Source organism: Lutjanus erythropterus, chromosome 7, assembly GCF_056507025.1.
Source record: "Lutjanus erythropterus isolate fLutEry1 chromosome 7, fLutEry1.hap2, whole genome shotgun sequence".
NCBI classification, from domain to species: Eukaryota; Metazoa; Chordata; class Actinopteri; order Lutjaniformes; family Lutjanidae; genus Lutjanus; species Lutjanus erythropterus.
The window spans coordinates 16,382,718-16,395,867 of NC_139323.1; the positions used below are offsets into that span (position 1 = coordinate 16,382,718).

Consider the following 13,150-nt stretch of genomic DNA (forward strand, 5'->3'; position numbering starts at 1 on the left):
GAGCTCAGGCTCAGAGAAGTTGCTATATATATATATATATATATATATATATATATATATATATATATATATATATATATATATATATATATATATATATATATATGTGTGTGTGTGTGTGTGTGTGTGTGTGTGTGTGTGTGTGTGTATATATATATGTATATATATATATATATATATATATATATATATATATATATATATATATATATATATATATATATATATATGTATACACATATATATTTTCCAAAGTACTCCTGGTACTAATTTTAGAGGCTCATGTTGGTTTTTAATACAGTGCTGCCTGAGGGCTCAAAGCTCTCAGTGTTGGTTTTCAGCCTCGCCCCTCATGTGCACAAATTTCACCGGATTCTTTTGATGACATTATGGAATGTTCTGGTGAAATTCCTAAATTCCCTGCAATTGTCCAAAAAATGTTGTTAAACTATTTGACTATTTGCCCATGCAGTTTTTCCACAAAGTGGTGAACCTTGTTTAATCGTTGCTTGTGAATGGCTGAGCCCCTTTCATAACCAAACATAATGCTAGCCTGTTTACCTAGACTGTTTTAAAACAGGTGTACAACTTTCCCAGTCATTTGCAGCCCCTTTCCCACCCTGTGTAAAATTGAATACAGGTCAAAAAGGATTTGCACATTATTGCATTCTGTTTTTCTTTAAAGTTCAAATCCAAACTTTTTTGGAATCTGGACTGTATAAGATATATATACTCTCTAGTTTTTCAGATTGCTAGAGTGCATCCTATACTGTGTATTAACCCATGCACTAAGTTCAAAACGTGTATATTTTCAACTGCAACAAGCAACAGTTTTTATTTTGTTTGTAAATTGACTATAGAATTAAAAATCATCAGTAAATCAAGAGTTACTAGTTTTCTGTCTAGATTTCTTGCCTACATTGTCTTTTAACCAACCTGTGCTATACGCTCTCCATGTCTTCACTGCCGTTGCCCTCCTCCTTCAGAGCCTCTCCTTCGTTGGCAGCCTCCTCGACGTGGGCCAACATATCAGCCATCAGTGCCTCCTCCAGCCTCTTCCTCACACTGTACACCAGCTCCTCCTGTTTCCTACACACAAACACAACAGGAAGCTGTTACAGTTGGCAGTTACAGCTGCCTATAACAGCCACTGAATCAGCACTCAACAGATGGTGTGTTTTTACAGGGTCACTCCATATGGACTGTGGGGTTTCTGAACCGGACTCAACTCTGTTATCTTTGGGTTAATCAAGGATGGTGAGAAATCTTCAAGGTCATTTCTATTTTGGAAGATTACTCTGTTGTTTCTATGCAACTCAACCATTTATACTTATTATTGTGCTTTAGCATGTAAAAGCAAAGCCAAACTCATATATGACATTATTTATGCTGACTGGGTTGTTATTTCCTGTTTAAACACACCAAAGGAGATGTAATAAAAATCTGTAACACAACTGAAGACACAGGAACACATGCCGATACATTTTCAAAGCCAAAAGGGGCAAAAAGTTCAAGCACAGAACAGGAACTGCATTTTGTATGATCGGACTCGTGGATAATCAACAACCAGATGATCCATGGGTGGAAGTGTTCTGCGATCACCCACCTGATGTCCTCATCTGTGACTATGAAGGCCTTGCACAGCGGCTGGGCCGTGTTGAGCCAGACTCCAGGGTTCTTCTCCACAGCCGCTGACAGCTGGCCGGTGATGGGTGCAGCGCTGGTGTGCAGAGCACTCGCAATAGCTGACAGCAGAGTCTTGTCTGTGCAGCCTGGACCAACACCTGAGGGACCAACCAGGTGGTTATAAGATGTTCTGAAGAAATATCAAAGCTGTAACTGCACAGAGCTTATTTTTTAAAAAAAGAGCAATACTGATGTGATTAAATAAATAACTAAAAGCTACTTCAGAATATAAAATGTATTTTTTCTGTACAATCAATGTTTAACTTGTGTTAATTACCTTGCAGGCCTTTAGGCAGTTCCATTGTTTTCACCAGCTCCTCTGCAATGTCATAAGCATTAAGACCACTGAGTTTCTTCTCCCAAAAAAGCTGCAGACAAAAGAAAGAGTAATATTAGCTGCAGGCAGTTTCAACAGAAATCAAATGCAAATATGCTTCTGCTTTAAGTACAACAAAACAGAAAATTCTAGACTCCCATCAACATAATCAAACTCAAGACTGGTTCATCCAGTTCCAAACGGTTACATAACGGCATCAGATAACGTGTGTGTCAGGATGTTCTCATTAATAGGCAGGGGCTGTTCACCTGTCTGGGCTGGTCGACGGCTTTCTGAGGATCCGTCTTCACTTTGTTGTTTGGGTGGTTGGTAACCTTGGTAACAGGCTGCTTAAAGATGGAGGCCGTCTGTCTGACCGGGAGCGACGTGTTCAAGTCAGGTTTGCCCTTAAAAATATCAAACAGACGGAGGATGAGGAGAGGACAGACAGAATTTAAATGAGCAAATGTGTTATTCCACAAAACTGTTGATTATAGCCACACAAGACATAAATGTCATTCATGATGCTATTGACGTACAACATTATTTTTTTTGAAGGCACAACCAAACTCCCACCTATATTAAAGGGGACATATCAGCCTAGTGTTCAAAAATGTGTACTGCAGTCCAAAAATCAAAATATTGTTGTTGGGTTTTTTTTCCCCCTGGATTCCTCCTCATCAGACTTGAAACTCAGGCAGGTTACCTGCAGGTTGCTGCGACACTAACCTCCAAGCAGACTCCAGAAAGCAGTACAAATTCAACTAATAAGCGTCCATGGTGTCTGCAGCTGTCTGTGTACGCGTTCGTTTGGGAGTGTAAATGAGCCCTAAACTACAACATTGTACCTGGACAATAACAAGAGCTGATGAGTCCCACTACATTGTGAGTTGATGAGTTTTTAATAACTGTCAGTTTTCTGTCAATGTAAAGCCAAGCCTGTTTTCCCTAAAACAGACCCAAAAACACATACTGTGGAGCAGGGTTGTCATGATACCAGAATTTTAGACTTCAATACAATACTAGCATAAAAAAGATCTGATGCCTCTTTTGATACCAACACTGAGCACACAAAATAAAAAATTAGGACAACTTTGTTTCTTTTGTTAAAATAAACCTGTGCACAGTGCTTGTACAGCACTTATCTTTCTTTTTTGTAGTTTCAGTGCTTTTGATACAATCAAATGTTAGTATTGGATTGTTTTAAAACATGCTATTGAAGAAGTTCAGTGAATGTCGGCTTTGCTACTTTACAGAACACAGCCTCCAGACCACCATCATTTGTGTTTGGCAGTGAGCGGCGGGTCATCACGAGCCCGTCTGTCTCACCTTGTTCTGGTTGTTGTTATCATAGCGCAGTCTCTGGCGGTTCTTGTTCAGCTTGCTCATCAGCATCTTCCCCGTGCGGAAATCAAAGGAGCTGAGGTCCATCTGGTTACCAAGGTAACGGGCCAGCTGAGGCTTGCTCCGAAACTTCTTCCCAGATGGACTGGTGGGGAGGCAAAGACATGAGAAACCACTATGCTTATATCATCTCTTACAAAAACAAAAACAAGAAAAGGTCAGAACAAAAGACATCAAGACTGAGAACCAAACAAAGATGAAGGCAGGAAAACAAAACGGACAGGTCACACTTCAAAAACACATACACAGCAGACATAAAATTACAAACAAGGGCCACAACATGCAACAAGTCAAAAGCAAACAGAAGCAGAGCACATCCAAGTGAGAAATGACACTGAAATCACATTACTTTGTGAAATGGATGCAATCTTTGATGAATACTCTACCTAAACCCTGCTATATATTACAAACTGCACACATTTCAGTATCATAACTACATATGCCTAATATAGAAAACATACTCAATAATATTGTATATAAACTAACCTCTGAGAACCAGTGAACACGATGTAAACACTGCTAACATTCGACCAAATGTTTCAGAATGGAAACATTGTAACTCCACTTTGTGGGAGCAACAATATCTTTAGCCTGAGCAATGACCAACAAAAGGAACAACTGTGGGTGGATACGTGCTAGTAACTCATGCAAATGTATCTTACATCATCACACACCACAGTTAACACCAGTATGATTGTACAGTTAGCCTACCACAGACTATACAACCGACCCGCCTCCCCCCTCTCTTGCCTCTGTTCCTCATCTTGCTCGTCTCCTCTGCTAAATGAAAACAAATCTGGCGTTGTTGATTCACTTCAATGGGAAATAAAGAGTATTAAACTGAGAAGAAGACACTGAGTTTTATTCATCGAAAGGCCTTGCCAGCAGAGCCTGACCGGCACTGGATTTTTTGGGGACCCAATGGCGATATTAGAGTGATATTGATATATCAATCTATATTCTATATGTTGTTCATTTACTGTCACTGTTTTTATTTGGCAATTGTGAAACTTTATGTTTTGCAAAGCGCTATAAAATAAAATATGTAAATATTAATTTATATAAAATCCAAATGTCATCAACTTACATAGGTGCTATTAAGAATCATAAATTTAAAAAAAATATATATATATACAATAACAAGTACACAAATAGACCATAAAACTAACCATCTTGATTGAAGTCTGACTGATTCAGAATTTTGGGGGCTGATGCTGATAAAATTTGAAGGAGTAAAAGAATTCCAACATCAATATATTTAATGATATCCTTTCCACAGAATATACAGTAATGTGTAGAAATACATTAACACAGTTTTTGCAATGACCCTTCAAAAGTATGACAAATATATGTCATGAAGGCAGGATATTTTCAGTTTAACAATAGTCTTTATCATCCAACATGTTAACAGGGCACTGAAAAAGTAGGCTTCACTGATATTTCTAATAATTATAAATAACTATAAATTAAAATAAAACAATATACCTGAATTAAGAAAAAGGATCAAATATACACATAATGCTGCCTATAAAACAATTAACAAATACAGATTATGTTCTATTAAAAAAAGAGAGATTTTTATATAGGAACATAGACATGTCCATACCAATATAGCTATGACAGGGTAATATTGGACCGATAATATCGATTGACGATATATTGATCAAGCTCTAAAAAACTATAGAGTAACACAAATACACTGCAAAATAAAATAAGTTAAAACAATCTTCATCATGTTCAACAAAAAAGTTTTCACATTAGACAACAGGTAAACCGAAACATACCACTATCAGACTGACAATATCTGTCAACTGATCTATTAGTCTGGCTCTACTCGCCAGGCGTGAGCTGCTGCTGCTGCTACTAGCCTTCACGGTTGGACAGACTCCTTATCTAAACACTTGTGAGGGTCGTGTCTAAAAGGGAACCCCAAGCCCGCGAAAGATCTCGCGAGAGTGATAATTCTAATACAAGCCATGGCCTTTCCCCTATTGCTAACCAGGCCTATTTATCCCTCCACCTATACAATCTTTACCACATGCTGTGTCACATTATAAAAGGTAGTTTTTCTTTACCACGTGCAATATTAGAAAAAAATACAACGCGTGAAAATCTCGCGAGAGTTTCGCAAATCAAAGGTTCCCTTCCAGATACGACCTGAGACAAGCTGGCCTGGCTGGCCTTGTTGCCCTACTACAAACACAGCGTTACCCCCCCTCCTCCCCTTCCCAACCCAAACTTTATACCTACTACAGCCCCCTTTCTCATACTCCTGTCTCTTTCCGTCCGCAAACTCGCTGTTTTGTGCACCTACTGAAGTTTGCAAGCCCTCGTTAGTGTAGTACCTAAAATAATAGACATCGCTCTTTCCAGCTGACAAACCCGACTTTCTGGTCACTTCTTCCATTTTCCAGCCCTTGGGGAGAGCAGTGCAATCCCACCTTTTCTTCTCCATTTCCCACGCGAGTTGCCTATAAATCCGCTTAAAGTTAATAGCCAGATTAGATGTAAGGAAATGAGTCGATTTTTTTGAAAGGCAGGCCTATCGCTTCACGCTTTTGTTTCGACCATATTACAACATGCGTCCTCCTCAGTAATGGGATCTCCCTGCTAACAACATCTAGTCTCTTTGTCGTCGCGCAGATCGCTCCGCCGCGGACCTCAGCCACATCACTACCTGCCTGTCTCGCCGGGGCACCAGGGCTACATCCGCAAGGATAACATAGGACAGCATCGCGGCAGCGTCCATAAACCGTGAGGCAACCACGGCGAGACGGGAAGTTAAAGGGTTATGATTTCAGAATAAAAGCAAACAAACTGTCAAACATGCGCTGTTGTCCAAGCTTATCTCAAGTTTCAAATGACAAACAAGACCAGCCAGGTTAAGCAAGTCCTTACAGACACGTAGGATTTGATATTCTGGTCAGGACGATGTAGAACTGGGACTGTAAACTTTAAGTTTTTAATCTTCTTTTTCATACTTCTGCACCCTGACCACTCAAATTTCCCAATCTAGGATAATGAAGTTTACTTCAGTTTCAACAGGCGCCAGAAAAATGTTGACATTATATTGAGTACAATCAATTTCAAAAACTGAATATAGAAATCATAATGAAATTATTCCACTACTTTGTGTTATTTATTTATTTTTTTTAAATATCTTGCTGTTGTACTATATTCTTATACAGTCTATTCTATAATCTCAGTGGGATTTACCTGCTCCCAAAATTAGGGTAATATAACAAATACGGGTATAGCAACTATTTTACTGTACAATTATGCACACTTTCTAAAATGCTCCTTGTACACGAGTCTATAATGTAAAATAATTAAGTATATCTGTGGTGTATTGTAGTATTTATTTATATTGTTTATTATATAGATATCCTATAGATAATATTTTACTATATAGGGTATACTAATGCTTTCTTTTGCTGTTTCTTGTTGAGCTATTTTGATTTAATTTATTTTGTTGCCTGTGGTGCTATTTTATTGTTACATGTTTGTCTCTATTTTCTGTTTGAACGTCTAGATAACCTGCTCCTGTAACACATGAAATTCCAATTTTTCCAATTTTAGAACATCCATCAATCTAATGTTACAATTATTAAGGCAAAATATTATTACATTATTAATTTCAGTCAATTTGCAATTTATAAATTACATTTATACAATGTCTACATTTGTTAAATATATTTCCAAATGATGAAAGCATGGATTTATTTATTTGTGCTTAAAATTAAACACACTAGTTAAATGGGTTGAAATTGTTAATAATAAAACAATCACATGGCTTTATACGTGAAATTTTTAAATGTCTGTGACCGTGAACATCACTTCATTCTTGACCATGGGTAAAGTAGTTTGTCAAAATAATAACTACAACATACTGTTAGAGTCACATTAAGGATTGTTTTTTGTTTTGTTTTGTTTTTGTCTTTTTTTAATTTTGCATTCCGAGACTGAAATCGTTGTGTTCTGTGTTAGTACCAATGTCGAAATATGAGAATAAAGTAAAAATGTTGAGAATAAGGTCAAATTGTATTTTTCAAATTGAATCTCCATATTGATTATATTCTCAAAATGCAAAAACTAATTTAAAAACAACAACAATTTGTCTCATTTTAATCCTTCATGCCTGGCCCTAAGATTCCCCCGTAAACCTCCAGTTATTATTATTATCATTATTATTATTATTATTATTATCATATATATATATATATTATTATTATTATTATTATATCTTGGGTTGGGTTATGTAACATAAATCCCGGTTGCTAAGTAACAGAGGTCACGTAAAGGTGAGTCCCGTTGTGAAACACCAAAATTTAAGAGTGAGAACCGTGGAAATAAGTTTTGACCGTTAGCCTTTTATTTTGAAACGTTTTACCGGAAGTTCTATTTTCTGGTCTGTGGAACTTGATGATGGTGACTCGTACTACATCAACGTTAACCTATGGGAAACATAAATTAGGCTACTGCTTCAAATAGACCGTAAACAGTAATCACGCAGATGCAGTGACAACAATCACGGACATTGCCGAATAATTAAATCGGAAATATGCACTAAAATGGCGTCCTTCACTTGTAGCTTGCTCGGTGATACAAAATGTTAAAGTTTCATGTAAGCTAGGTGAAATTGGAGAACCGTCTCACCACGACAATGCCTACCGTTGTCATTCAGACTTGGAGCCGGCTTTTATGAATGAACAAAGTACATCTTATTGATTAAACACACACACCATTTTATAAGCATGTCATGCATTTGTGTAGGCTTTGTGTATGTTAACAGCGCTGCAGGAAAAAATATGATCTCCTCTGCACGATTAAAATGTCGAAATAGCACACTGTCGACGCAGTACGTTAAACCGCCTCCATGCTTAATTCAACATTAGCTGCAAATATCAGGAAAATTAAACCATGTTACAATAACGCTAAAAAATGACCGACATATTAGCCGAAGACCACAGCGTTGCTGTTTGCAAATGCGAGACCACCGAGTGCATCTGTCTAATCGATGATAAACACTTTCCAAATATATCCTGCAAACGACACATCGCGGATTAAACGCTGCGATTACAATCAATACCCTCCTTAGTGGTTTTATAACCCTTCAAATGATGTACTTACTCGTTTTTATCCATCTTGAAGACACTATCTCGTTTTTTCCCTCTCGCTATGTTAAATCCCTTCTCCCCTCTCCTCTTTCAGTCCCCTCCCCCTTCGATGGGAGAAATGAAAGACATTATCCACGCAAATTTCGCAGTCTGCCTGATAAAATGAATATAATGTCTGGCCGAACCTCAGTGTGCTGACAGGCACCTCGATGAACGTGTGTGTAATTCAGGATGCATTAGGAGGTACATTATCAGAGTCTCTTCAGTAAAATGTTTATTTCACACTAATTTTACAGTACAGACAGTCATGACCAGTTGGCAAATATAACCGCTCCATGCAAAAATATATTTATTATTATATTAGTATAAGTATCTTGACAAAATTATTGAAAACATTCTGGACACAATAGATTTAAAAACCTCTCAACAAGCTGTTAAAACAAAACATTTTCATAGGAAGGCAACTCCAAAAATTAAATGCTAACAATGAGGAAGGGAAAAATAAAAAAAGCCTTTATTACAATGCCCAATTTTTTTTTGGAGTGCCTGGACTACCCTGTTTCCCCCCATTTCCCAAGAGTACCTAACACATAGTTCATCTGTGGCTGAGTGTACAGAGCAACCTGACATCTCTCTTTTTACAAAACATGTTAACAGTTGTGATTTTGCAGAATAAATGGACACACTTGTGGTAAATTAAAGATTTATTCACATTAAATAATACTGGATCACGAACAGCATTTATACAGAGTGCATCCCGTTGTCCAAACTCCTAAAAAGCCCTCAGAGACTGATTGTTGAAGCAGTGCATCCCCCTTAAGCGTGCGTTGTGTATGCAATCCACCTATGAGCCCACTCCCCAGCTCTGGTCCTGTAGGCACACACACAGCCCATTCATTAGCAAAATGTACACAAACACATATGTTTGAATATTATCCTTCCTGTGTCTGAGTCTGGATTTCTGCATCCAAGGTAGGGGTTCCAGTGGGATGATGGGAATGGCAGAGTTGTGTGGTTAAACTTAAATAGGGCTTGATAATATCAGAATGTCTGTAGTGTGATATAAGACTGGATATCATGGATAGTGTCTGAAATTTAGGTCGCAATATAGATACTATAATACATTGGAAACTGCTTATAGTGATGACAGATACAACAATCAACCATTCATATGGATCAAAGGCTTGGCCAGAATTATTCATATACAAATGCTGTTTAAATAATTGAGTTACAGCTGTCAAGTAGTCCACTAACAATGTTCATTTTGGATCTAGGAAAGAAAATGTAGAAAAAAAATAAATCAAAACTACAGTAATTCTATATTTTTTTTTACTTTACTCTCATAATATGTTGCCCCTCTGTAACCTGTCTACTTCCAGTTGGCTACCTGAGGCCGCTGCTGCTTGCACACTGAAATCATGACTATAAAAAGATGGTGAATTGCTGTACAGTACTGAATTATACAGTAAACAGTAAAGTACACACAGTAAAGTAATTTAAGTGTTGAAAGTGTTTGAAATATGTGTACTTTATGTTGAAACAGTCAACATTCTGTAAATAGTGACAATGTCCATCGCATTAATTTATATTCATGTAACAAATATAGAAATGTCAATCAGATGGTGATGTGGATGAGAAATTAAGAGAAAGGGAAAAAAATTGTTATAATAAGCATCTGCTTATGTGACTAATTTGACAAGATCATTATAAGAGGTTACCACCATACTAATATTACACTTGTGTGTAATATTGTGTAGGAAAGCACAAATGGTCAGTGCCTCAAATACTGTCACATTATTTATGATTATGAACAGAGACAAAAAATACTTGAAATTGATTATTTCAAAATAGCTTTAGCTCTAGCCACTACACCACAAAAATACATCTGAACAATTGAAAATCAACAACAGAAATCTCTTGGTCCAGTTTTGCTGAATGCAGAATTTTTCTAAACCTTTATTTTGTCATAAGCTGACCCAGTTTCTATTTTTAAACAAGTCTGACCTCTTTGCAAAGCTTTAGATTAGATAGAAGCATAACACCTTTGTGTCTGCACAGATGACATCTAACACGCTTACAAGACCTCTCTGTCTTTTATTCCTCCAGCCTTCAGTGAGCACTGGTTAGTGAGCAAATGTTTTAGAATAACAAGCATTTCTGATCTAAGTGTGGCATTGCCTGTGCAGATGAATAAGGAAGAGTTCCAACAAACTGCCAGGTGCTCGCAAGGTGAAATAAAATTTAACCGCTTGTTTATTTTAATTTTCAGTTCCAACACCTGCCATGGCCCACACCTGTCTGCCTCTTATCAGGAGTACAGTACATGGGTGGGGCTAACACTAATGAGCATTCCAACTGAACTTTGCAAGTGTGTGAATGAAAGCTGTTACACAAATGTTGGTTTTGATAATACACTCACAATTTAGTTGTCTGGGACTTTACTCATCCTTGACAAACTTCCCTTTAATGTACGGCACATAGTCCAGAAATACTCGCCAGTCTGTGAAGTGGACGAGCGCCACTCCTCCAGCTCCTCCCCAGACAACCATGTTTGGTACCCTAGATGAAACAAACCAATGAGATTCATAAATGAGACACAAATCTATACTCTATATTACCTAGGTCATAAACAAGAATATCAGTGAGAAGATCTGCTATTTCTATATAGTTATTCTCACTGCCTGCCACCAGGCCACAGTTATTTCAGTCTTGAAATAAGATGAAATAAATTACAGCATCCAAACTGGAAGAGCCTATGTTTACATTCTCACAAGCAATCTTAGGTTACTTTAAAAGAAGCAGGAGTTGATTATCTTTTCCTTTTCTCTTTCAATAACATTAGTTTTGATGTCATATTTTGTGGAAATACTACCATTTTGTCCACAGGAGCCACCAAAATCAACACAATACGCAAGTTCCTTGTAGCAGCTTTACTTCAGGTGATATGATGATTCAACTATAGATACTTTAGTCAGGATGACACTTTGAAGTTCAGGCATGCTTACTCGCCTAAGCTAATGTACAAACTGTAATGTGACTAACTTATCCTTATTTTCAAAAAAGCTACCAAAATTCAACTTTGGAAGATCTGCTGACTGCATTTTTTTCCAACAGCCTGCGGTTGCAATTTTCATGCGTCCATTTAGTTTATGACAACTGATGACCACAGCCAAATGAACTTTAAACACTGATTTAAGTTGTGCATGAGCAAAAGTGAATTAGTGATTAAACGAAGGACACTATCTTTGTATAACACATGTGCAATTATCCTGAACAATTATCTATTGTATAAGTTTAATATGTACGTAGTTTTTTTAAAATCTTGTATTTAATTTTATTTTCAATTATATTTATATTTTTCAATATATTATTTATTTCAATCTATCAGTCACTCTTTTTCTGTGTCTAATTTTGACCCTTGAGCTGTTGTGACAGGTGAATTTTCTCATTATGGGAACAATGAAGTTTATATCATCTTATGTCAAATACACACAAGAACACATAAAATTATTAGTTAGTACTCATGCGGCCCTCTTGCGTTTTTAGCTGTGTTTGAACTTTGCAAGGTCAGTAGTGCCGTGCACTCAATACATGTTTACACAAAAACAAATAGCTGTCAAGTACAATTGACTTAAAATCTGAGCAGCGGTCACTTTAAGGCAAACTTTACATTTTTGAGGGAGAAAATAAATCATACATACACTTATCTTCCTGTCATTAACGCATGTATTGAGTTTAATAGTAAATTCGTGACTAAGTTATCCATTGATATATATCGTTATTTTGCATAAATATGAGATTAGACTAAAAACTAGTCAAATATTTCTAAACTGTGAGACACGAACTAATAACACTATGTTAGCAAAGCACTATGAGCAGTTTTGTGCTTAGCTTTTGAATATAGGCATTCAAATCTCGATTTTTAAATATATGTATGTATATAAATTAGACGTCGTTAATATTTAAGATATTATAATGCACACAAACACAAATCTTTACCTGTTAATGCAGTCACAGTGACTTGCCCCCTTCACTTGCCTAAGATAGCTGCTCAGTTAGTAGATAGTAAGCGTATGCTAACTAGTTATCCATGGGTCGTTTTTAGAAGGAAACCCTTAATTTGCGAAACTCGCGAGACTTGTGCTTATTACAATGATCTCTCTCGTGAGAACCTTCGCGGTTTGGGGGTTCCCTTCTAGACAGGACCCTAGCTACATCAGTGAGGAATAAACAGGCAGGCTAAACTAAAGTTAGCTAGTAAACCAAACGGGTCACACTAAAGGACACAGCAGCATTGACAGCATACATTTGAACGTGACAAAAAATATTTCCAATACTGTTCTCCATCTCGGTTATTCATTTAACTTACCACGTCCTAACAATGGAAATGTACTTGGCACCGACGACTTTACTCAATATTTTCTGGATCATCCCGACCTCTCAGTTGTAGTTCTTTACTCCATGCAATGTTTTCTCGCTGATGGCTGTGAAGGACCCTGGGCTGCCTCTTTTTATGCCTGTTTATAAATAACAAACGGTCTGCGTAGAGCAGCTCAGGGTTGTTTCAGGCCACTATTTCAAAGGTCTCTTCACAGCACAAGGCTGGTTTGAAAAAAACAAACGAACT

The 13,150-nt window shown here is 37.1% G+C and overlaps 2 protein-coding genes across 5 annotated transcripts; both read right to left on the reverse strand.

The window, feature by feature from the left end:
* Positions 1-919: 919 nt before the first annotated feature.
* mbd3b (methyl-CpG binding domain protein 3b) lies at positions 920-8,691 on the reverse strand. Of its 4 annotated transcripts, none has more exons than XM_084722936.1 (7): positions 8,537-8,592; positions 4,118-4,186; positions 3,332-3,491; positions 2,272-2,409; positions 1,964-2,054; positions 1,607-1,784; positions 920-1,089 (listed from the first exon to the last, which is right to left on the reverse strand). In XM_084722936.1, exons 1-7 carry the CDS (start codon positions 8,548-8,550, stop codon positions 942-944), a joined length of 798 nt encoding a protein of 265 aa, XP_084579062.1. In that variant the 5' UTR covers positions 8,551-8,592; the 3' UTR covers positions 920-941. The 4 variants fall into 4 exon arrangements, with proteins under 4 accessions (XP_084579062.1, XP_084579063.1, XP_084579064.1 ...); XM_084722937.1 differs by having other exon boundaries at positions 4,118-4,183; positions 8,537-8,565; XM_084722938.1 differs by lacking the exon at positions 4,118-4,186 and having other exon boundaries at positions 8,537-8,691.
* A 518-nt stretch (positions 8,692-9,209) lies between these two features.
* On the reverse strand, positions 9,210-12,991 carry LOC146323812 (cytochrome b-c1 complex subunit 10-like). The gene is made up of 3 exons (XM_084722945.1): positions 12,893-12,991; positions 10,943-11,082; positions 9,210-9,394 (listed from the first exon to the last, which is right to left on the reverse strand). The coding sequence occupies exons 1-2, from the start codon at positions 12,952-12,954 to the stop codon at positions 10,962-10,964; spliced, it is 183 nt and encodes a 60-aa protein (XP_084579071.1). The 5' UTR covers positions 12,955-12,991; the 3' UTR covers positions 9,210-9,394; positions 10,943-10,961.
* Between the last annotated feature and the right edge of the window lie 159 nt (positions 12,992-13,150).

Coding starts and splice junctions, on each gene's coding strand:
- mbd3b (XM_084722935.1), bottom strand. CDS start 5,861: ATGGAGAAGAAAAGGTGGGATTGCACTGCTCTCCCCAAGGGCTGGAAA. Junction 3,492..5,751: donor AGCGATGTCTATTATTTTAG/GTACTACACTAA, acceptor CCTCCCCACCAG/TCCATCTGGGAAGAAGTTTC. Junction 2,410..3,331: donor ATAACAACAACCAGAACAAG/GTGAGACAGACG, acceptor GATATTTTTAAG/GGCAAACCTGACTTGAACAC.
- LOC146323812 (XM_084722945.1), bottom strand. CDS start 12,954: ATGATCCAGAAAATATTGAGTAAAGTCGTCGGTGCCAAGTACATTTCC. Junction 11,083..12,892: donor ATTTCCATTGTTAGGACGTG/GTAAGTTAAATG, acceptor TGTTTCATCTAG/GGTACCAAACATGGTTGTCT.